General features: G+C 39.8%; 1 protein-coding gene across 1 annotated transcript in view; it reads left to right on the top strand.

Moving 5' to 3' along the window:
- Nucleotides 1–9818: 9818 nt before the first annotated feature.
- The window catches only part of HECTD2 (HECT domain E3 ubiquitin protein ligase 2), a 35676-nt gene continuing 19631 nt past the window's right edge, over nt 9819–25863 (top strand). Inside the window, exons 1-7 of the mRNA XM_042863051.1 lie at nt 9819–10016; nt 14754–14883; nt 19927–20065; nt 22211–22313; nt 23030–23119; nt 23669–23733; nt 24818–24863. Coding sequence (XP_042718985.1) covers nt 9819–10016; nt 14754–14883; nt 19927–20065; nt 22211–22313; nt 23030–23119; nt 23669–23733; nt 24818–24863 — 771 coding nt within the window. The remainder of the gene's footprint in view (nt 10017–14753; nt 14884–19926; nt 20066–22210; nt 22314–23029; nt 23120–23668; nt 23734–24817; nt 24864–25863) is intronic.

Consider the following 25863-nt stretch of genomic DNA (forward strand, 5'->3'; position numbering starts at 1 on the left):
CCTTAATTATATCATATAGATACATACTAGGATGGCATTCTTTGCGCTAGAAACTTGCTGTGGCATATCATGTATCAAATTACATCGTGAGCAAAAAATACACGCTGTACTTTCTTTGGGCAATTCTCACAATATAAAACATATATGAGCATTCCCTTCCTGTGCAGCTAGGTGCCAGAAGTGGATTTGGACTCCAAATCCCAGGTCAAAGGGGTCCCTGTCTGAGTCTCCCCTGTGGGTCAGCCTTGGTGCCTTTCGTTGTAAAATACCTACACCAATGGGGTGGATGCCAACCTGGAATTGGTGCCTGAAGTACAGACACAGAAGGACTGCTGGGCCCAGGCATTGCTGCTAGTCCTTGCAGCATCGGGACATCTTTTCATGAATGTTCTACCACCCTTGTTTGGTTTTCCCTCATTGCAGCAGAACCACGCGACAGCAAAAGGCATACCTGCAGACACAAGGGAGGGCAAGTGGTGGAATGAGAGCTGGTAGCTGGAAGGCGGGAAGGGTGGACAGCTTCTTTCAACAGCAGAATTTTTCTACTATCTGGAAGCTTTTGCGGTATTACAGCCTCTGCTGACTATCACCAGAATGGATAACTTACAAAGAAAAGCCCCAGCTTATATTAGTCTCACTTGAAGACAGCTACAAAAGAAACTCTTAGGACATTGAAAGCTCCCACACTAGGAAAAAAAGTTAGGAAAAAAGTGCAATCCTTAATTTTTCATTTATCTTTTCAAAAGGAAAGGGTTTGTAAAGAAGAACCCCTTGTGGGCTTGGTTGGTTTTTTTGCTGTTGTTTTTGTTTGTTTGTTAGTTTGTTTTTAACTGCCAAGTGAATTTAACAGTTTGAAGTTCAGATTTGTACAACACTGAGGATTTAATTTTTAAAACAAATATGATTTGGATCAACCTCCAAACCTGTAGGGTTAAGAAAGCGAATCCCTGAGTTTTCTGTAAATAAGCTTTTGCAGAAATAGTTCACAGAGCACATAGTGATCAGAAAATGTTTGCTATTTCGCAAGGAGAGCAGGAGGAGAGAAGACCTCCTGACAGGGGTCCCATCAAATGATGGCATGAGCTGTGTGGCCTTCCTCACAGCATACTGGAGTATTTGTTTGAAAAGCAAGCTCCTGCTGATATGATTTCAAAAAGTGGCCATAAATTAGTTCTCATCCACAGCTGCCTGAAACCCAAATAAATTAACTCAGGTTCTTCATATTGCTTCATTCTGACAGGAGGGCCTAAAACATTTGCATGTCATGATTACCATAGGTGTGTTTTGCTAAATCTTGGCCACTAAGTGCTAGTGATGCAGTCTCATTGTCTGTTATTTTGACTTTGCTGAACATAATATGAGGTAATTACTGATGAATGCCTCTATAAAGAAGTATAGCCAATGAATGTTGAAATTCTGTCATTCTTCAGAGGAAAAAAAAAGATTGAGCAGTGGGTACACTACATTATGTATAAGCAAGTGTATAATCTTGTCTTTATTCATTTTTGAAGCTAGTTGAATTCCATGGAATGAAGAGATCTAATCTTAAAAAATATTTTTCTGTAACATTTTTGATAAATTCTTTTTGCTTTACAAACAGATGGAGTATTCCTCTCCAAAAGGGGTAGAATAAAGAAGACATTGGTCACAGTTATCTCTGGGAGGAGGCTCTTCCTTACCTAACTGGTAGCAGTAGGCTATGGTGCCGAGGATTTCATCAGTAATATGTCATTATTTGGAATGATGTTATGTCCACTTGAGGAGTTCTCCCTCTCTCTATCACTTCTGGTGAACCCATTAGGGTATTTCTATTTCACCCAAAATGAACGCTACTAATGAATGCTGCTAGGGAATTATGACTTCTTGTTCTTTGCTGATAAGAACTGTAATGTTGGAGAATGGGGGAGGGAGGGAGGTGATACAGTAAGCTTCTGCATTAGTTAAAAGTGACTAAAACATCTGCAACCAGTGCATAAATAAGCCATTCCACACATTTAAAAACTTCATTTACACTCTATTTTGGGAATAAACCAAGCATCTGTGCTGACAGCTTACATCCGAAGTTTCAGCTTGGTGAAAATTTGAGCGGTCCTAGATAAAAACTGTGAAATATCAGGAGTTTATAAACAGTACCTGATCCTAACTGACATTCCAAATAGATGGTAATTAAGCTGCAGTATTTATATAGTACACTACTTCATACACTGGAAAGACAGAAAGCAATCTCCTTCTTTAGAAGTACTGCACCAAGTATATGATTGGGTCACCTGAAAGGTTATTATAAATAGAACAACTTGGCTGAATACAAATGACATTATAACTTGGTGCTGCTGTCTTAGGAAGGAGTCTGTACTCTAGCTGTGATCTCCAGCAAATCAGATTCCTCTATACTCAGCATCAGCAAATTCTGTATTATCAGCTGAAAATATGGGAGACGGTGCTATATACACAGCCCCTCTACAGGCTTTGCAACACAGGGCAGATCTACTCCCATCTACTTATCTGCTTCTTCCACTGGGCAGAGGCTCATAGAAAGCTTTGCAAGACCCCTCCTCTGCTCATTTATTTTCCTAGAGAGGTCAGGGGGAGAGTGCAGGATGGAAGAGTGAGATGAGCTCCATCCATCACCCAGACTTAGGAAAGTGATGTTCTGGTACACTAGCATTGGCTAACAATGCTGTGAGATGAAGCCAGTCAAGGAAAAAAGCTCTCAGATTAATTTTTGGGAGACAGATTACAGTTTCAAGACTAGTAATGGTTTATATAGGGACGTGGCATAGCTGTTAGTTCCAATATCTCTTATTTATACATGAAAAGTGTGATGCCAGGATTCTCTACTGCTTTGCTGTGTGTCTTGGGGACTCCATTGAGTGAGGATTTATCGACCCAGTGGGGGTCTACAAGATTACATAGAGGTGAAAATCTTTGTGAAAAATGCAGGAAGATTTATTTTTGAAGGAGAATAAGTTCAGGAAAAACACAAAGGGGAAGCAGGGAAGTATTTCTTAAAAGAGTACTACTCAGAAAGAAGTCAGATACATCAGTCCTATTATCTAGACCAATGCTTGGTTTTTATAAATTTCTACCACTGGAGTGGAGTGGAAGAAAAACTGTTTCTTTAAGTTATTCAGTTGTGTTAGCATCATTCTTTTTGTTCCATGCTCATCAATGTTTACGTTGTTGTTGTTATTATTATTATTATTATTACTATTATTATTATTATGTTATTGTGCTTTAAGTTCAAAAAGGAGGTTTACTAGAATATAAACTGTTTAGGAAGAAAGAAGTTCTGGTTGCCTGAGGACACATCCTGAAGGGTGCTGTGAAGTACAGCCACAGGTGGGTTCACACATGGCTGCAGCTGAATGTGAGGAATGGAATTTAGGGAAAAACATCCTTGGGATGTACTCACTACAGGAAAAGCTCTTCCAGCATCCAGCAGGAGAAACTCCCCCTCTGCTTTGGGTTCCTGTAGATTTGTAACAACAAATGAAAAGGAGGGTTGGCCTGCCTTATAGAGCAGCTAGAAAAGAAAGGCAGGAAAGTAGTAGGTCCAAGAGCAAGAACAGTGCCTTTCAGTGGGTGGGGGCACTGCCCCTGCCCTCTGATTGCACTCTCTGTTGCAGCTGTCCGACCTTTCTCCCCCGTGCATTTCAAAACTTCTGTATGTTGACTCAGACTTCTCTCGTGTATAATAGTCACTGTCTTTTTAAGAAATAGGAAACAGAATGAGATCCATCACGTTTCGACATGACAAAGGGAATATCAGAGAGCGCATTAAAGGTAGAAATTGCTCAATAGCCTGCAGGCATCCAGCTCTTAATCCTGCCGACACTAACATATGAGATGATGGGCCAAGTGACATAGGCACGATTAGCTCCCAAGACACGCGAATTATCGCACACGTGATCTGATCCCAGACTTCCTATTTTCGAAGCGCAAACTCAGAACAGATCCGTGCAGAGCGGGGTGGCAGGGTGGGAAGCGCCGAACGGGCGCTGGAGGGAGCTGCCGCCACGGGCACTACGCCGGCTCCGCCAGCCGCGAGTGCAGAGGGAGGGAGCGCTGCAGGGCTGCTGGGTACGGCGTCTCTCGCTGTCGCTTCAGCTCAAGAACGTTCTTTCTTTTTAAAGCGAGACGTGTTAGTTTTCTACACCGATAAGTAAGCCAAAATCTGTGAAGCTGAGCTGAACAGAAATCTTAATTCTAATCAGTGTTGAATACTTTTTCCCATTAAACATGGCATACTTCTCTTTGTGTTTGAATAGAAACTAAAATCCTGCATCTAATGTCTGCTTCTATCCCATTAAAAAATAATAATAATAAAAATAAAAATTCCAGGTGAGGCACAACAAAGGTACAGTGTATCTCTGAGCCTCAGCTGTTTTACTTTGCAGCATCTGGGGGAAGATCATGCCACACTGCATCTCTCAGGAGATTAAAGTGAAGTTAGCCAAGACTGAATTTTTAACATTGAACACGGTGGTTAAAGTATATTCAGGACAAAAGCAATTCCCAACTAGTGCCATTTTTCTGGAAAGAAAAACTGGAAACGTTATTAAAATTGTATGGTTAGTAAGTTTGCTCTCTTCACTTGGTGTTTTTTTCTCTCATCATTTCTTCTGATGTTATCATTGGAGATATCCTCACTCTGAACATCACCCAAATATCCACAGTGTTTTTAAAAATAAAGACTGATTATTTTTTTCAACCCAAAGGTCTCATTCCCTGGCAAGGGATAAATTAAAATTCAGCTTACTCTGGTAGACAAAAACAAAAAAAGTTAATCAGTGACCTAAAAAATCAGCTGTTGCCTAGGCACCAGTGACCAGGAGCCTTTTACAGTTTGCTGGTACAAATGCTGTACTGCATCAGGCAGTAATGTCAAGGAACCTGAAATGAAAATGTAATGGGCTGAAAAGACAGAACTGCTTATTAGCTCTTCCTTCTCTGTACTGGGAATGCACAAGCAGGATGTAACCTATCTGATGATGTATCTTCAATCAAAGATTTGCCATTTACCAAAGAGGTAAAACTGAGTATCTGACAGTACAAAACAGTGGCTGGGTAACTTGCATGTAACTGTCTCAGATGAATTCACTGTTGAGTTCTCTACATCGCTTTCCTGTTTATAAACACTTTAAAAATGGGTATCCCTGAACACTGGAGGATTGGCAAAGAGTAGGAAAGACCTATAGATCAGTACATCTAATGTTAGTCACAGATAGAACAATGAAGACATAGCTGGGGAGAGTTTGAGTATATACTGCACGTGTCCTCCTGGAAAAGAGGGAGCTCTTTTACCTTGCAGATCAAAGCGTGTGACCCAGGGATGGAAAGCTAAACTATGACAAGCTCAAGTTTGACATAAATAGCTATTTCTAGCAGGAATATCAAACATAATCGAACTAGCTTATCAGCAATGGCAGAAGGGTTTACAATCATTCAGATCCCATAAGTCACAATTCTACCTTAGTCTAACTTGAAGGAAAATGGATGGCTGCCACCAGGGGATGTCATGCAAGAGTGGGGTCATTCCTCACATGTGCTGAGACCATGCAGTCTCAAAACAGGTATGGGGCAGATGTGACCTTCCATCTTGCCTTATCAGTGATGTGGGTAGATGGTATGGGAGGGCAAAGCAGCTCAGGAGTTCAGAAGTCACGAAGTCCCTGTTTTTGATACGATTCACACAGCAACTGTAGTGAACCTTCCAACTGTGTTGGCAGAGTAACAGGTGGATTTTGATGGAATCCTGCCTCAGTTCTGCTAAAAGGTCACTGAAGAAGATGCTTTTTTTGTAAAACATTTCCATTTCAATGAATCAGGTCTTTCTGTTGAAAATGAAATGTTTTGCTGAAAACCTGTTGTGTTGGAAAACTCCCAACCATTTATGTCTCTCCTACTCCCATAGAGAAGAAATGGATTGTCTCCAGCTTTTGCTTCCCCTTTCAATGCATCAACCCTCCTATGCTTCCTCTTGTGCCCACTCAGGGTCCTTCTCATGAAGCATGCATCTGTTAAAGGGTCCAGATATGTTCGTACTAGGAAGTATAAGATCTTCAAAGTATGAGGAGGAAGAAAAAGTACTGCCAAATAAAAAGACACAGTACAGCTGCATGATGAGAGTGTATCACTAACCAAACATGAGTTCAGCCCATCTTTACGAAAGGACAAAGGCCATTTCAATTCCTTTTTTTGTCTCAGAGATCTTTGATATTCTTGCAAACGCTACTAACTGCATTTGACGGCCATCTTAAATAAATAAATAAATAAATAAATAACCAAACCAAACCAAAACAAAAAAAACCAGCAAAGCAACACCATAGTTGGCAAAAAAAAAAAAAAAAAAAAAAAAAAAAAAAAAAATAAAAATCATCAAAAAAAAAAAATAAAAGAAATAATCCTGCATTAAACCAGAGCTGAATTTGGCTATGGTTGAATTTTGAATTCAGACTGTATAGGAAGACGTGACCAGGCGCACTCAATTATTTGTCATGAAAATACTAGTCAGGAAATTAAACTTTGTGTGTACATGTGTGTGTGTGTCATTCCCAAATGCCATTCGCTGTGAGCATATTACTTGTAAGCATTTACTAATCATTTGTGAACAAATGTTAGCAGTTGGTTTGTTTCCATCTGTCATTCCTGTCTCTGTCTGTGCCTGGCCACGTCATTGCACAGAGATGTGCAGTTGACTTTTCCCCCTTCCTGACAACTCAAACTTTTTAGATAGGATAAATACGTTTAGGATAATTCTAAAAATTTGATAGAGCCATCTCCAACTTGAAGGGACTCACTACTGAGGTGATATTTTTCTCTCATCAAGAAAATATGTTCAGGGTCATGCACTGCTTGTATCCCTCACATAGTCATTCAGGGGAGTTACTGTAGCTTACATATGCTTCTCTGAGCCAGCAGTGGGGCATGCCAGCATGGGGTCCAGCACAGGCTGCAAACTTATCCAGGAACCAGGGCAAATGTGTAGGCCCAGGCAGCATGTTCTTGGCATGAGGAACAGTTTGTGACTGAACCCTATCTTCCACCAAATGCTGCGAAGGAGATGGTACCATGTGATTTAAGATTTTTAAGCTGCTCATGTGAGATTCGAAAAAGCAAACGGTCTCTGGAAGGATAAAGGAGAGTGCTGAGGATGAAAAAGCCACCACTGAGCTAAGCCAAAACAACACTGACCTCAAAGAACTGGAAATAAGAAAGTTGATGCAAACAAATGGCTTGCAAACACTTTCATACTAAAGGTGCTGACTGGGCATGGAACTTTGTCTAGGCTTCAAGCCACTTGTCTAACAACTTTGCAAAGTCTTTTAAACAGGAGTTACATATCTCTGTTTAGTTTTGCAAAGTTTTGGATGTCGTATATCCCAATCTTGTCTGCTAGTAAACAAACTATCCTGACTGCTCCATTCAGTGTCTTCTGCATTGCCCACTACCCTTGTTTATCACTTTGGCTACAACTGATTGCATGTTATAGGCATTGCCTCATTACATGTGGCAGTGCTGCAGCCAGCTAGCATCCATCCATGCTTGCAAATTTAAAGCCAGCATAGACACATCTTTCCCATCCGTGGTTGCTTCCTGGACTGTGAATATATGAATTACATTGAAATACTTTCAATTACGAATGCTAGGCAACGGATGTGTGCTTCCTCTATTGGAAGTAGGAAAATGCACTTGCATTCAGTGTGTGGTCTTTTTACTCTCCTACAAAAACAAGAATAAACACTTTTAGCAGTATATTTTTGCCTATTTTCATAATTGTCATGAGTAAAAAATTTCCCCCAAATTAGTTCAATAGAATATGGCAGCTTAAAATAGCATAGGACATTTTTCAATATTTTGTGGACAGTAGAAATTGATATCTTGCTCTGGTGTTGCATTAGCTTTTTGTGAAATAATCCTGGTAAAGGGCTACTTCAGTATTTTTAAAGCTATTGAAAATCAGACTTTTGTAGCTTTATGGCCAAAAAAAAAAAAAAGAAAAAGAAAAAGAAAAAAGCATTATTAATTCGTTTTCATACTTGCTTTCCTACATTCCCATTCCTCTCTGCTTCTTCCCCCTCTGCAGGCTCAAGGGAGCAGATCCTTCCATGTTTCCAGTTGGCATGGCTCCACAGAACAGCTGTGCCAATTACTTCCAGTTGAGAACTACCACTGGGTGTATAGCTGCTTGTGCTGAAGTTGTTGCAATTACTATCATTATGTTATTTCTTGGCAAGGAAAGGAGAAAGATAAGTGAGTGTCTGGGGTGCTTTGTTTAACTGCAGTGGGCCACTTATTCATGCCAACCACCGAGAGCTGCTATGAAGCAAGCACAGTGAGAAGTGAACTTCTTGGAAATTTCAAATTTAACATGGTAAGGAGACAAAGGGGCTTCTTAATGAAACCTAATATACTTTAGGTCTGCCAGTTCCTTCAGAAAGGGAAAGCATTTTTCAATGTGTTAGATTACTGCCACAGTAGCTATTATGTTCTTGCTTTTATGCAGCTTACAGAGATCTTTACCGCTGCTTCAACCTTCAGGAGGTACTCGTGTAATGCCAGCGCTGAGGAAAACTATTGCGTGGTTTACCTCCACCCGAGAAACCATCTTGATGACTTGCTCTAAACGGTACACAACTATTCACACACCTGTGATCACAGTGCTGCGAAGGGAAGTCTTTAGACAGAATAAAGAGTGGGCTGGAAGTTTCAGATGGCAGCTAGGAGTGTGAAGGACTTAAATGTTTTGTTGCTCGGTGTGCACAGCCACGAGAGCCCTCCTGCATCAAGAAAGCCTTAGGGCCCCCTTCTACCAAACCAACTGCCCCTAGTGCTCAGACAATCATTGCATTACGTCTGGTCAGGATGTTGCACAGCAACATATATCATGAAGATCACTTTTTCCTTTTTTTCCTCTTTTGTTTTGTACAGCAAAACTTCAGCAGTTCCTGGCTTCAGCACAGGGGCACTGAACAGTTCGCCTCAACACTTGGGCTCAGACCAGGCCAAGGGGCAGCTATCACTAGCAGGGCCCTGTCCTGCTTTGGCTTTGCCAATGAAATACGGAGAGAACCCTTTCATACTTAATTTATGTGTTTTACTCATTAAGGAGTGCAATTTGAAACTGTGACAGCATTACCTGGTGGAAACACTGACTGCAAGTATAGCATGCACCACCACTCAAGCACTGAGGAGGAATGGGAGTGCCACACCGGTACCCACTAAGTCCCTTATCCGTAGTTTTGTTTGTTGCTCAAATATTTGCCAGGCAGCACCTCCTGCCCCACAACCCTGCTAGCAGAGCCCCTCGCAGCAAGGCTGCGCAATCCGCCGTAACAGCCCGTATTCCCGTACGGCCGGCGCCGCGCGCCCGGCCCCGCGCCTTTTCCTGCACTACGGCGTTTCCGTAGCCGTGTCCTCCGCTGCCCTCGCGCGGCGCCCCCGGTCGCCAAGCGCGTTTCTACGAGGCGCCTATAAACAACATGGCGGCAGCGGCGACGGCTCCTCCGGCTGCCCGCGGGCTGTAGGTGGCGCGGCGGTGTAATTTTACGGCGCCGGGGCAGCGTGTCCTGCTGCCTCCACGCCTCTCCGTCCCGCGCTGCCCCTCCTTGCCGGGCCGCGGTGAGGGCGGTAGGGCAGCGCTCCGCCCCGCCGTGCGGGGGTGTCCGGGCGTCCGGGAGCAGCTCCTTTGCTGCATTACGGCGGAACGGCGGCGCCGAGGGTGCCGGCGGGGCTCTTCGGCGGCCGTAGGGAGAGGCGAGGGCGCGGGGTCCGGGTGCCGGCAGGCGCTTGGGGGCTGCCGTGAGGGCAGCGGGGCCATGTCGCTGCAGAGCCCGCCCGCGGCCACGGCTGCCGCCGGCCTGCCTCCCGGCGCGGAGCTGGAGCAAGAACAGGGTAGCGCGGCTCCGCCGGCGGCCGAGGAGGACGGCGAAGATGAGGAAGAAGAGGAGGAAGAAGGGGAGAAGGAGCGAGACGAGCTGCCGGCCATCCCGGCGGCGTGCGGCGCGGCGGCCGGGGTAGGTCGGGGCCCGGCGGGGCGGTTCGGGGTCGCTCCGCGGGGCGCTGCGAGCGGCTTCTTCCGTGCTCTGCGCCGCTGGGCGGCTTTCAGTCAAGTTTCTTAAAAATAACGCTTGTGTCTGTCAGCAGTGACATAACGAAGCTAGAAAGGCTCCATCTGCTTATAGTTCTGTAACGTTTTACAGCGGTCTGCTCCCGGGTTAGTCATGGCTGGGGCTCCGCAGCGCTGCTCGGGGAGGTTGGGGGTGGAGGGTGTCCGCTTTTCATGCGCTTACGGCGAGAGAACCTCCTGGAAAATGCCTCGGTATTTTTAACTTTTTGTTACGTTTTCCGTTTTCTACGCTGTGTCCAATGAATGACTTCACACAGGTAGGAAAAAAAGCCGTGAGAGAGCTCTTTGCTGGGATAATTCCATTTCGTAAACCTTATTCGAGATCTTCCGTCTTTGAGCTATGAGTTACTTTCTGCTGGCTGCCCGGCGTTATGAAACATCCGTTTTTCCTGGCATAAGTTGCTCGTTGTCTGTAGCTCCACGTGAAAGCTGCAAATTCAGTCCCACCCCAGAACGTCACCCATCCCACCGTAATACGGTTATGAGACTTAATTGAATGGTTCTGAGGAGTATCTGATTAACTCGAAATTATCTTTATATATAATTTGAGTCTAAGTGATTGAGTGTCTAGTGGTTATGACTGTCATGAAATAATTGTAATGTTAAACCAAGTGATTGTAGGCAAACTGCAAACTCCTTTGAGCAATTTTCAATTTGTGTTTTGCCTACAATGTTCCAGCTTTGCAAATCTGTCAGAATTCGGGAGAATGTGTTTGCTGTTGTGATTCAGATAGGGATTTGGGAGAAGTCTGTGATGAACAAGTACCCAGGAGTGATCTACACCTCTGAAAACATCAATTTCAGACTCTGAAATGACTGGCAAATGCCAGTCCTGTAGAATAAAGATGCCAGCGATGCTCTAAAATGTGTCAGGCTTATCTTAAGGAATGAGAAATATGTGCAGCTAGTCTGCCATGTAGATTTTCTGCTGCCTTAAAGAATCAGGAAAGAAATCTTGTTTGCAGCTAGATGTCCTGTGTGCATCTCTGTGCTGCTGCCTGCAGGCTGAGCTGACTGCTGCAGAGCTCAATCCAGCATGCACTGTCAGATGTACATGGGTTCTGAATTTACAGAGATTATAATGTGTGCTACAGGGGAAGAATTTTGGGGGGGAGATGTAATGGGTCTTTCTATAGCCCTGGATTTCTCTGTGTGTGACAGAATGCAGTCTTTCATCCAAATGTACCAATTAGGGAATATGCTTTTGCAAGACCTTTATTGGCTGCAGAAAAGCAGATATCAGATGGTTGGTGTGCTTAGCCCTTGTCCTGACCAAGCTACGCATATAAATTCAGGATCTGGAGAGTATGTTGTTAAGATCATGTTTTAAACGTTCTGCTTGAACATCAAAAATGAGCACCACTTAATTAGATCATCTCCAGCACTTTTAAAGATAGACATTTTCTCACTTCCATCTTCTTCATTAAGCTGTAGAAAAGTTTGTAATTTGATATGGTGACAGAAGGGGGAAATTACTGTCTTAAAAAATACTTATAAATTCCCTTGTTGTTATTTTTTTTCATTGAAATTTATCTCCTTTGGAAACAAAGGCCTGGTATAATCATAATGATACTCCAGATGACATATATTTTCTCATTTTCTCTGCCAGTTGACAGCCACTGTATGATGACTTACCTAGTCTCTATGTGATGAGTGAGCCTCAGATGTCCTTGCTCAGAACACCTCCCCAAGTTATTTGTGTAACTGACATTTTCTTCGATGTGTTCGAGACCCACCATCGATTGTGCAACTGATATGCCATGACTAAAGCTTCCTAGAAGGCAGCATGAAGGCGTGACACATCTTTTAAACAGTTTCTGGTCTCCACAGTAGTTGTGGAAAAGGTCAGAATTTAAGGAAGTCAACAGAAAACAGTAGTATCCTTTTTCTTAGATGAGCACATGTGTGAAAGATGTCCCATATGGAGCAAGTTGTCACATCTGACTGCAAGTTGTAATCAAGTGTTTGGGTGACTGCTGATATTGTCATTCATTTCCAGCTGAGGACCATGTGGAGTTATTGAAAGAGGATGACCTTTGAGGGTGTCTTTCTTTTGCTTTCTAAGGAATCTTGTGGAGATTAAAGTACTCCATGAATAAACTATTGTGTTCCTGCAGCACATCCAAGTTTTTCTTATGGGTTGAACAGGGCATAAGGCTTGGATGTCAGTTTCTGAAAAGAAACGTGGAAATTTTAAAAGCTTGCCTTCTTGTAAGCAGAAGCAAGTAGAGGTTTCTGTAAGGCAAAAGCGTTCCTACGTTACACCTCTCAAGATATAAGAGGAAGGGAAAACTTCACTACTTGAGCAGGCTGTTGTGCTGGCAGCTGCTTTTGGGTAATCTAAGTGCCCTCCATATGTTCTTGCACAGAGAAGAAAACCTTTTGCTCTTCATTGGCCTTTGCCTGCCATGTGTGTAAAGCGAGTGAGCTAAGTTAGAGCTGAAGAACAAGGAGTTCAAGAAACTCTTCTAGATGCTCTTTGCTATCCGGAGGCACTCTGTGCCTGTTCTTCACAAACAGTTTGACTTGTTTTCACTGTCTGATTTAATTTTAATGATGAAAAACATAAATTTATAAGGTAAGAAGACTGGTACCTCTCTGGTCTCATGAAAGACTTGACGCTTCTGAAAAATTCTACAAAGAATCCAACAGTGTTGTGAGTTATTAATATGCTCTTATAAAGGAGGATTAAAGATCACTTTGATCAACTTACTTCCTCTGAGCATACTTGCTCCTTACGTGGGGGTTCGGTTGTCTGATGGCAGTATGTGCAGTGTCTTAGGCTCTAGAGGCTCATTGACCTCCTACAGAATTTTATAAGTATGGCACAGTGCTGCATGCTTGTCCTACATTACTCTCCCAGGAGATGTCAGTGATAGTCTTTAATGAGCATGTAGCTCCCCAGTATTCCTCCAGGGCTTTCCATAAAACTTTTATCCAAATAGTGTAACGTTGTTGCAACTGCACTTGGAGCGGGACAATGGAGCTGAATAGCGCGAGATCTTTTTTTTCTGATTGCTTCTTGGGACGGTGGCATTAAGCAAATCCTTTTAACATAACTTCTCAACTATACTATTGCAATGGTGGGGCTGGAGTAAAACCTAGAGAGCTGAGGGAAAGTTATGTCAGTCAAAACATCTGTCACAATAGCTTGCTTCATAAGAACTCTGTTATTGTTATTTACTTATTCCTTACTAATAATATTTGGACTAATCCAAAATCCAGAATGTTTTCCCCTTAGAGCATACATTTTGTGACCCAGCAGATTAACCTCAGAACTGAATTTGTTTTGAAAGTCCTTTCTCACGCAGTCACATCTTGCTGTGTTTATCCAGGGTTGAGGCTTTTCCAGCCACATCCCAGATAAGTTTTAGGAGCCATCTTAATGATATTTTGAAGTTTATAGAATAATAATTTAAAAACAGGTAATGTGAAAACACTGATAATTGCATTTTATGTTTGTACATTTGTTGCATATCAGGAATTTGGAGCTAGAAACTGAAAGTTTCTAATTTTTTAAGCCAGAAATCCTGCTGATTGCTCAGATTTGTAATTTGCTGAGTTATAAGCCATGGAAAAATAGCTCGTTTTACAGTTATTTAAAATTCCTGGCAGTGTACCAATGTGCACACACCACAGTGTGGCAGGTTTATGGGCTGCATTATTACCCTCCTGTTGGTGTTTCAGGATGTTGTGGTGGAAGTGAAGTACTTTCCTCAGAGCTCTGGCTGCATGGCTTAAGTCAAAATTCATTTCTTTAAAGAGGAAAGGGAAATGTATGGGTTTTTAAAATATATGTGAATTGTTCTGGAATTTCTGTTCTACTTTGTAGAATTGCAGTTTTGATCTGCATGAAAATATTTTTTGTCACTGAGAGACCAGATACCACATAATGATCAAATGAATCTTTACGTTTACCAATGCATGTTTAGGCTCTTTAAATGAGGCTGAAAATCACGATGTGCAAGAAGATTGTGTTTGTTTTTTTACGTAGATCTACTTTACCAGACATCAGCTGATGACTTGGAGCTGAGATACAAATGAAAAGTTCTGCTATGTTACTTGTTTTGGACACGCCTTCTACCTTCCCCGTGTGTTGCAAATTTTTTGAAGTAAATGACTATATCTAAATGTAAAGAAATCTGTCTAGTCATGTGGTGACTATTGGCGCTTGGTGTCCGACAGGTTGATTGGCACAATCTTTTAAAAGTCTGTTGTGTTACTTCATTTCTGTTCACTCTTAAAACACAGCAGCACCCAGCATTTCTTAGCAAAAGCTTAAGCAGACTGTCTTGTGGCAGGAGGTGCAGATATTAAGCAGATTTTTTTAGCATTGTGTTAAGTAAATGTTTGTTGGATAGCATTTCTTACTGGCAGCTGGTGCTGAGAACTTCGAATCAGGTGTTTTTATCAGATAGTCAGTAGTTAAATTTTATTAGTCTGCATAGAATTTTTGTCTCCGTATCTCGAATCTGGGGAAGTTTGTCTAAACTGTATAAGGTTTCCTTTGAAAAAGGAATGTGTGACACTTGCATCTGTTCAAACTGAGCTGTCTGCAGTGAGAAAGATAGAATTAGTTGGAAATGTTCTATCCCTTTATAGCATACTGTCATCTTAATTACAGGGATTGGAAAGAGGAGCAAAAAATCAGTTTTCTACTTTCAGCAATTTCATCACAACTATCAACCAAAAGAAAGAAGGCACCGGAAACAGAAATTCACCCACACAGCCTGTTATACCGACCATCAAAAATGGTAAGAGAATAACAGCCTTATGTTACTTAGTCATCAGTTTAAGAAGGTGCTGAGCATTCCACCAATATTTCTATTGCACTAGTGCCAAGAAACCCAGAAATCTAGGTTTCGTTAGATTTTAGTGTGTTTTACATTGTTTAGTCAGTAAATCATTATGGTTGTCCATCCTCAGTTGAGACGAGTGGGAAAAGAACGACTAACAGACCTGGGGAATGAAATAATCATCTGAAATGTGAAAGCTACAGATTCAGAACTGCATTTCCAGATACTGCTGTGTAACTGCAGTCACATAGCACATTTTTCTAGAAATTGTCAAACTTCACAGAGATTTTTGTAACTGAATCTGCAGTATGGCAGTAATGAGACATGCACAACACTTTTGTGTTGGAAGAGACCTGCTGTTCTTCAGTGAAGATGAAGGCCAGTGATAACATGATATAAAACTTAGAGGCAAAGAATGGTGTTTTCTGAAGAATTTCATAGGTGAGAAGGAATATTGCTGTGCTGTGATGAGGTAAAGATAATCAATGGAAAGATATTGTGTGGAGCTGTATCTTCAGTCTTCAGAATTAGAATCACAGAGCCTGATGAGGTGACATTATAGTTAGACTTGATATTTTTAATAGCAAATGTATTTCACTGTTGAAGTGTTTTTTGAGGGTAATAGGTTATGGAGTTCCAGTAATTTCAGACTTTTGATAAAAGCCTGTATAAGCATTTGTCACATTTTGTTCTGTGTAGCTGACCTTGCCTGCGAGCAGGTTCCTTAGTATTCTACGATTCCCTATGTCTTTACAGCTCTTAGTGTATTTGAGGCTAGAAAGAAAGAGATAGTGCTAATTAAAAGATCTAAGTAGTATGAATTAGAAACAAAACAGTGGACATTGACTTAACTTGGAGAGTTGGTTTCCTTAATAAAGCAATACTGATGTCATTGCTGGCTGTTCTGCAAATGTAAAAGTCAGTGCAGGACTTTTTTTCAGTTACTTGTCATGCACTAAGAAGGTGCTTCCTACTTTATTTAAAAAAAAAAGGCAGAAAAGAGGGGAGGAAATCACTGAAACAAAAAAGGCAATTACGTGTAAATGAGAGTTTGAATATGATTTTGTTCTGGTAATTTCAGGATCAGGGTAATCTGCCTGTATGAAAATAGATTCCTTTGTCTAACTGTCCAAGGTCCACTCAATATTATTTGAGGACATATGTTTGTATTCCATGGGGGGGAAAAAAGTAACATTGAAACAACCAACCCTCGCAGTTTAGAATGCTTCTATTGGTAATCTGGGATTTGTGAGTGATGCTTGGTTACGGATTTTTGTTTTAGTACATCTGCTCTCTCCCTCTGGATGTGTATGTGTGCACATATTATTGTACTTCAAGCCTGAGTTAGAAAAATATTATTTCTCAGGGGGAAAAAAAAAAAGTGTTTATAAATTGAAGTTGATAAACACAGTATGAAAGCTGGTCTTATGTTTGTTATATAGCTGCCACAGAGATATTTTTTGTTTTTTTTTTTTTTTAAATCTGTATATGAACTAGATTTTTTTAGTTTTTTGATGTTTCAATTGTGAGTAAGTCTTGTTTGCCTTAACTACTTAGGAAATTCATAAATACTTGGAAAATCTGCTGGTAGCTGTGTTGGTCACTGAAAATATCTCTGGTTTGGATTCATTCACCCTAGATTTGTGTAGTAGTCAATTCTCCTTTGTATCAACAAGATTTCCTTCACTGATTTTTGATAGTTTCCTAAGCAGTCATACACTGCTGAGTCTTTTTAGTAACATGACTGGGCAAGCAGCCAGAAATGATTACGAGTTCTTGTCTTGTAATAGGGAATTGTTGCTGTTTGTCAACTCAGTACATGTAAGTTTGAAGTTTGTCTTCAATGGAATTAAATTGATGGATCTTAATGAATATTTTTGGATGTTAGGCAAGTAAATCTATTTACAAATGCACTGGAATTATGGTGAAACGCACTGAAGTTGACAGTATTTATTGAATGTATTATTAAAACACAGTTTTAGTATTTCTAACTTAAGCAGCGTATTTCAAAGCAAATTGCATCGCTGTCAGAGTGGAGTTTACCAGGCTTAGCACCTGCAGCCTCAGTTACTGGAATGAGAAACAGCTTCCGTCAGCAATTGTCTCTTCTGCAGATGTAGGAAATATTTTCCTTGGTGTATTCAGCTGTTTGTAATTCAGTGTTTAGTCCATTCAAAAACTGACGAGACAGAATGAGTGTTAAATTAAAATGACTTGTTTTTCTTGGAATAGAAAAAATAATGCATAGTCTTAGTTTCTTGTAAGTCAGCCCATCTGTAATAGCTTAGCACTTAGTGGGATTGTTGGGCACCTTGGCTTGAATTAATTGAGTATGTGTCCGCTGTTGTTGTATTACTACTCTTCTTTTAATAGTCTTAAATTTCAGCTGTGAGAATGACAGGGTTCAGCAGCTGTAATTAAAGCCATGCTTGGGAGTGAGAACAGCTCTGATCTGATGAATAACATTGATCTGATTTGAATGACATTGACAGTTTCCCTATCATTAGCATGAGGGAAAGGAATCTCATTTGTGCTTTGGGGATGTTACTAGCATATATTTCTCTGCTGTGATAAATGGGGTAGGCAGTAGAGTACTGATACTACTTTGGTGTTTTGTTAGCTCATGTAAGGAAAAAAAAAAAAAAAACACCAAAAAAACCTGATCAATCTAGAAGGAGAAAAACAAGCAAACAAAACCAAACAGAAACTCTTGGAATTATAGAGAAAAGGCTTAGAGGGTTCTTAGACAATTCTTAGAGAATTTTGGTTCAATATATTTGACTTAACTCATACAAATACTTTTAAAATATGCAGTGTAAGTTACACTGGAAAAAAATAAAAACAACATAGATAAGGATATTTGAGAAGACATTGGCATTAAAATGGGGGTTTGTGTTGTACGTGATATCCCAATCTGTTTTTCACGTTTATGGTGGTTTGACCTTGGCTGACTGCCAGGTGCCTACCAAGTGCTGACTCTCCCTGCTCAAGCAAATGAGGAGGAAATAAGGTGAGAAACAAAGCTTGTGGGTCAAGGTCAAGGACAGGGAGCTCATTTAAAATGGGATTGACCTGAGGAGAATTGGGTTTTTTGCTTATTAAAAATGGAGTAGGATCATGAGAGATGAAACCCAAACCACTTTTTTTTCCACCTCTCCTTCTTCCCAGGCTCAGTTTCAAACTCAAGTCTCTACCTCCTCCCACACAGCAGTGCAGAAGGATGGGGGATAGAGACTGTGATCAATTCATTACACTTTGTCTCTACTCCTTCTTTATGGCATTTCTCTGCTCCAGTAGGATAGAGCCATTCATAAGCTGCTGCACTGTGGCTATTTCTCATGGATTCTGCTGCTCTCCAAACACTGCTCCAGCACGGCTCTGTGCCTCAGGCTGAAGCTCTATCCTGGCCCTGCTCAGTGTTGGGACTCTGTGTGCTGCAGCCTCCTTCAGGCTGCATGTGGAGATCTGCTCTGCATGATGCCTCTTTTAGCATCTTCTGGGCAGCAGGGAACTTCTGTGCACGTGGAGTGCAGCCAGCTTTGGTTTGCCTGCCACAGAAGCTCAGCCAGCTTTGCCTTAGCCAACAGTGGGTCCATTTTGGAGCTGTCTGGACGTGGCCTTGTCAGGTGTGAGAGCAGCACAGGGTTCTTTTCACAGAAGCTGTTACTGCCGCTCCCATCCCAATCAAAACATTGCCACGTAAACCCTGTACAGAGTTTTCAGATAAAATTAAGTAAGGAATAGAAGAGGAAGACCTCATTAAAGTGCTGCTATATTAGTTTTGGTATTATTAATTTAGTATTAGACAACCAAATTTATCGAGTAGAAATGTTTAAATGTAGTACTGTTTCAGCAGTAATTCTCTGAAAGGTGCAGAAGACTTGCACAGTCCATTTAATTTACTGCCAACATTATTTTGAGAAGTTGTAGATGATTTACAGTCAGTTCTAGCTAAAATAATATATGACTATAGAAAATTTGTTGTTTTCTGTAAGAAAATGATCTGTTCAGTGTGAAGTTTCACATTTTTATAGGTATTGGAAAACGCTACTGTTGCATTTTGTATGTTACTTTTGAGTCAAATACAATGGCAGTGCTGATGTTTTTTGTCCGTAGCTGTCAGTTGTGGGCTGCGCAGTTTGGCTTTCATGCAGTAAATATTCCAGGAATGCCCTGGATATCTATGATTCCATGACATCGTTTGATTTTCTGTTTTTTGTTTTAACTTGCATACCTGGAGTTCATCATAGATTTATATGGATGTAATGTTCAGAATAGGCATGTTCGTTATCAGTCTGACTTCAGAAGGTACTTGGCTTAATGTTCAGAAGGTCAAGCATCTGTGTCTGCAAATGAAAATTCTGCAGCACTCATGTGAAAATGAAACTACATTTCAACTTGAGTTTTCTTGTATGATGTGCTGTTGTGTAGCACTAGATGTATTACTAGTCTGTCTTCTGAAAGTAAAATATTTTGCTATTTTCCCTTATAATGAGTTGGAACACCACTGACTGGTTGTTCAGGTTTTTGGTTTTTTTTTTTATCAATGTGCTAGCAACTTAACTCTGAAAAATCCAGTGTGATTTTCTTTGTTTTTGTAATGGACAAATAATTTTTTGCCACGTGGTCCAACAGTTCATTCATGCGGTAGTGAAAACTCCCTTCTTTTTGAAGGCCCCAGGCAGGAGTCAGAAGGGGCCGATTTTTCTTCCTCGCTTGGCATTGGGAGCACTTTGTTCAAAAAGATATAGTTACAGGCTCAACATAGAGGGGTTTTTGTGTATGATTTTATTTCACTGCAATTAGTAAAAGTTTCCATCCTGTCTGGGATGAGCAGAAAAAGTACTTGGATGAGATGGTCTTTAGTGAAATATAATCAACCAGTATGAGTTTTCGTTTTTCTTCTCTAGTTCCTCTACATTTGTGTTTTGCTAGCTAACTGTTATGTATATAAATTGTCTTGTATTTATTATTTTTTGCTTTTTTTTTTTTGTAATTAAGTGAGAGACCTACCACCTATTTGCCTTGATGTTAGGCAAAAACAGCGCATCTCTATAGATACACTGCCCCAAGAACTCAAAGCACCGGTCCCTCCTCAACCTGCCCTTCCCATCCGAACCAAGACTGTGAAAGACTTTCAGTAAGTTTCATTGATGTTCCTAAATGTAAACTTTACTTCTTTTGACTTTTGTTCTAATTCATGCACTTGGTTTTTTGTTCATCTTGAGGGAGTAATTCAGTAAGACTGTCCAATAGCAGAAGTAGTTAGGTTAGCTGTAATGGTGTGATGAATAACTGTTGCTGTGAAAAGTGCCAAAAGAATTTCTCTAGCATAAGCTTGCTGTTCTGGTCAAGAATTGGCAAAGTCTGTACTTCAGAGTTGGAAATTCTGTTTCTAACATGGAGTAGGTGTTAGGCTTTAGAACAAATACAAACAGCTTACGATAGGTTGGAAAATACCCTTCAGCGCTAAGTATTTTTTTTTTTTTTTTTAACTGCCAGCGATGATGTGTCCTGAGCATTTTTTCAGTCTTCTGTAGAACAATGCACATATGACATCTAAATTTGTAACACTGTATTTGATTGAGGACTGGAGGGATAACTATGTGGTCTATGCATTCTAACTTTTTTTTTTTTAAAAAAAAAAAAAAAAAAAGCAGGTGACCTTTATTTAAAAGAACATTAATTTTCAGCATTAAGTTTATGGCAGAAACTTTTTGTTCACATATCATTGCTTTTGTGCCCGCTATTTTATGCAGTTGTATATGTAGGCTATTTAAGCACTTCTCTATTGAAAGTACTATATTTTGTCTTCATTAAGGAGAGTTTTAAGAGTCTGTGAAGACAATACTTACGCTATTATCCTGTAACTGTGATTTAGCTAAAAGGAAATTAGAATGAGTTGAAATAGCATCCAGTTGCACTTCTGTTTGTTCAAGTTCAGTATAGACCCTTAGTCAAAACTGTATCTATGTTCGCTTTCTTCCAGCAATATCATGCTGTGCAGAAGAAGGTGCTTGGTTGGCTTAGTTGGACTTGTGGAAGTCCCCAGGGAAACCAGCAGAACTGTTTTTAACTAATACAATCTGACATCCTGATGTCAGGTCTGCACCACTAATTTACCGTGTTTTGCTCAGTTTGTTTTGTATGTAAGGGAATAAAGAGTACATTTTTTTTTCTAGCTAACATAGCAGTGTGCACCAGAATTATGAAATCAATGCTGTCACTTGCAGAAATGGCGTAACTTAATGAATAAAACAGTGGCACAAAGTTTTTGCACTAGGGGCTTCTGCCTGCTTTCGTGAACTTGTCTACATTGATTGGTAGAGTGTTTCTTTCTTGTTTATTTGTTGTTTAGCATTAGCACCTACAAAACAGCGCTGTGATACTGTAATATCCTTGAGTGTTTTACTGGTAGGATAATCTTAGCTAGAAAATAGGGAAAAGTATTCCTAAGGAGAAGCTTGATTCTTCTGTTTTTCTAACGGGGGGGGGGGGGGGGAAAAAGAATCACAGTTGCTCTAGGAGGCATGTGAGCATATACGTTTCATTGCTCTTTTCAATGTTTGAAATTTTGTGCATTCAGTGAAGAATAGGAATGCTGGTTTATTGGTCAGTGTACTTATTTGGTGGAAAATCCTTAGCTGGCATTCAGGTGTTCTGAAGAGCTGTGATTTTTTCCAAATTCAGATTTTTATATCTATTGATTGCCGTCTTGTGATGCAATTATTAAGAGTTTCATTCTTTCAAGAAGAATTGTTTTAATGTCCCATTGATTTCTTCATATTTTTACTTCAGATTTGTACTTTAAAAGGACTTCAAGGGTAAATACAGATTTTGTTGTCAAAAAATGTGTAGAGTCCCCTACAAAGATTAATTTTTTTAAAAAATGGGAGATGATTCAGTACAGTGGTAATGAAATTGACTACTTTAAGAGCAGCATATGTACTTAATTTAAGTAAATCTCAGAAGTTTTATCATGTGTTTCTTCAGCATGATTCTGTTCTGCTAATGATTTGTCTTAATGTACTGAACTGTGACACTGTGAATTAACATTTTGAATAAGAGACATTGCTCAGATACATCAAACGCAAACTGTGCTTTTGTTCTGCAATACCATGATTGTGCAATGACAAGGAAGATGTTGGGGAGGTACTGATATTATACTTATCTGCCTGTAAGTGTGCTGAGTGAGAAAACCATGGAGTTGTAGTGCAGTCTGAAGTCTGAGGGACTGGGAAGATTCAACTCTTATATTACTAATATTTTAATGCATTCTTTCTAGGGATGATATGGAAAAGGCAAAATCATCAGGAGATTGGAAGGCCGTACATGAGTTTTATTCTACAACATTTGATTCTTTCCTGGAGATAAATGCTGCATTTAAGGTGGAAAACTCATAATATTATTCCGTAGTTACAGTGATTTGGATTTGCAAAGCAGTTAAACTTCAGTTAAAGGCTTGCAGCTGGTTACTCAAACCCACTAAGATCATCTTCTCATCATCTTAACCATCTTTAGTAGATGATCTGTTATGGCATTGATTTATTCATTCCAGTTTATGTAAGTATACTTCAAGCAAATGTGAAGCTTTAAAATTCCTGTGTTTAGTTTGTGTTCTGACACCGTGGCTGCATAAAGTGCTTCCTACAGAAACTACAGTTTAAAAAGATTCAACCTTATGCAGCTAATAAAGAGGTCCAGGTAAAATCAAGAAATGAAGTTCTTCTCTGGCCCTTTTAAAAACAAAAACCTAGGTAAAATAACCCATGAACTCTTAGCTGCTTGATGAATATTGAATACTTACAACCTTGTTCTTGTCTCATAGGGATCTGCGGCAAAGATGGGATAATGTTCTGTGCTTTCATTATTTGAGATCCTCCTAGATTTTAAAATAGAACAGCTGCCAATGTGCAATATTAGTATGCTTTAGTTTCATCTTTCACATATTAATGAAAGTGACTTAGATTCTCATGTTTTGATAAGGAAAACAAATAGTTGTGTGTATGTGTTTCATTTTAACTTACTGTTGGATATTTAATTTTTAAAGACATATTCAAAATATTTCAAAACCAAAATGTTTCATGTATTATCTAACTTGCAGAAAGATGCCAATTCTCCATTTAATACAACTGAAGACTCTGGAATCAATGCAAAATTTGTGAATGTTGTCTATGATGCCTTATTAAATACTGTAAGTAGAAGAGAGTAGAAGTAGAGTTCGTGTTTGATAACATTGTAACAATCTCTTCAGCAAAGAGATTTTCAAAGAAGCAATTTATCTAAGAAAAATTTTTGATATAGGTACGATTTCTGAAGAATCTCTCAAAACATCCTTTAAATGATCCCTTGTGAATTGCCATAGAGTCACGAAAACCATTCAAGTAAAAGATGAGGAAACTTTTGTTAGTGGTTATGCAATTCATACTGTGGTTGATCTCAAAGACTGTTTGAAAGATAAGACATGACTGATGGGAAATAAGGAAAATGTGAGGTCTGGGGTTGCAAAAAGTAAATACTGTGCCTAATAAACTCAGAATAGGAATTATATTGAATTGATTTTTAAAGTTTTGAAAGCCTCGGGAGGGAAGGTACAAAGAAGCTCAGCACCATAGTCAAAGACTTTATATCTGGTTTGAATTACAAGAAAAACAAGCTTGCTTTTTTGTACAGTATCTTTTATAGAGTATATACAATTTGATCAAGTGTGTTGTTTTTTTTTTCGCTGTTCCTTTTTCCACAGCCTCAAGATGTTCAGAAGTCAGTCCTAAAGGGAATAATTAATGGTCTGCTACAAGAATGGAAAGGGTAAATGTAATCAGTGTTTGCGTTAGTACTGTTTCAACACTTACAATTGGTATACTTCTTGGTTTTTACTTTATTGTTCTAGACAAAGAAGGAAATTGTTTTGAAATATCATACTTGACTCATGAGAGCTTGTGTCCTTTTGGGAGGCAAATCTGCTGAAATATACCCAAGCTCTGTAAGCTGATGCTGAACCTCTGAGAGGCAGACTTTGCCACATAAACCCCTACAAAATCTTAGCTGCTTTTTGCCGGGGCTGTCTTTCAAGCATCCCTGCTGCAAGATGAATTAAGTAGTTTATCTAGAGTAAAACATGTTCACCCTGCCCTCAGCTAACAGGCTTTAACCTAGATAATGCCTTTACCTGAAGTTCATTTTGCAATATCATTTGTGTGGCCGCAGCACTGGAAGGGCAGTACAGAATGGAGTAAGAGCTAGCCAGGAAGCATGGAGAGGGCAAGATTTTAACAAGAAGTAATAGAAGTGGGAATGCCTAGTTTGATTCAAAAAGGATATAGGAGGAGACAGGTCTTTGTAGTGACTCATCAGTGACCCAGCCCTTAGTTATTCCTTTCTCTGCACTGCCTGCTGTTTTTGTGCTGTTGCTACATGTGTGTTTGCGGGTACATTAAGTCCTTGAGGCAGATAAGCAAGAGGAAACAGAGAGGCTGCAGTGATAGAAATGTGTGGAGAATTCTAGCAAGAAATACCATAGATGGGGCAATCAAACTCTTCTGGAGCATTATCGCTGATAATGAGTATGGAGTACCCTTTTGGAACATCTGCTTTTCAATCTATTTTTCTTTCTTTCTTCTACTGTACTGTGAAAAACAGATGCTAAAACAGGTAGCTGCCTTTAAAGAGTAGTCAGTCTTCAAAAGACTGGGTCTTCAAGTGTCCTTTTCAATTCCTGAGAGCAAAGCTCCTGAATGTGGTATTCAACACATAGTGACAAAAGAAAGTTAAATCCTAGTGTGATTTCATGACTATTAGTCTGTATATATTTTATATCGTCTATATTTTATATATATATATATATATATATTCCATTTATATATATTCCATTTACTATTTCATTCATTCATAGACCACGGACAAAAGATGATCTTAGAGCATACTGTATACTTCTACAGGTAAGAAAAATGCAGTATTTTTATTTAGGTACATGTCTGCACAATTCCTAATCTATAAACCAGTATACTATGCAAACAAGATAGTATAACTGAAAAAATTCACATGTAATTTCCTGTTATTTATATAATATTATAAGAATATATTAACATTTGGAAGAAGCATAGGGTATGCATGACTTAATGACAGATAGCTAATGGGTAAAGGCCGTGTACGTTAGAAGTATGAACGAAGAAGCATTAGACATGTAATTGTTTCCTAGCACTATGTTGAAAGGGCTAATGTCTCTGTGAGTTCATATTTCCAATTTATTGTCAGATTTCCTTTGTTGAGGTGCTGCAATGCTGATCTTCCCAGGAAGTTTCAGTATGTGCAATTTTTGGTATTACTATAACTTTCTCTAGTGTTGCAATTTATCCAGCAGTCTACTACTAGTCTACATCAGTCTGTTGACTGCATTGCTGGTTTGTTTATGTTAATCAGTGAAATTTCCTACTAAAATTGTTCTGCATTCATACCAAATTTCCCCTTCAAGATATGCGTGTGTAGATAACACCACTTCACATGAGAGATCTGTCTGTTGCTAGCTACTTGAAAAAATCAGGTAGTTATATAATTTCTGGAGATGGTAGCCGTGGTCTTTGGGGCGGGTGTATTAGTTGTGAATTATGTGGAATAAATACTTCTGAAAAGTTGGAATTTGAACTCATATGTAAGAGGGAAAATAAGTTTGGATTGTGTGGAAAGAAAGGCGAATCTTTATTATTGAAATTAAAAGCTCATTGTGCAGAGGAGTGTAATTGTGCTTAACAGTAAATGATAATCCAGAAATAATATGTTGAATACTGCCTCTCTTACCCTTGGACTTTCTTTCAAAACACACACTCACAAAAAAAAAAAAAAAAGGACCACATGCTTTTACAGTATAGAAGTTATGTTATGTATTTTTCACTTGAATAGAAGTTGCAAATAATTTTTTTTATAGTTTTACCACTGTCACAG

Source organism: Lagopus leucura, unplaced genomic scaffold (genome assembly GCF_019238085.1).
Source record: "Lagopus leucura isolate 7727_CA_CO unplaced genomic scaffold, USGS_WTPT01 Super-Scaffold_739, whole genome shotgun sequence".
In the NCBI taxonomy this organism is placed as follows: Eukaryota; Metazoa; Chordata; class Aves; order Galliformes; family Phasianidae; genus Lagopus; species Lagopus leucura.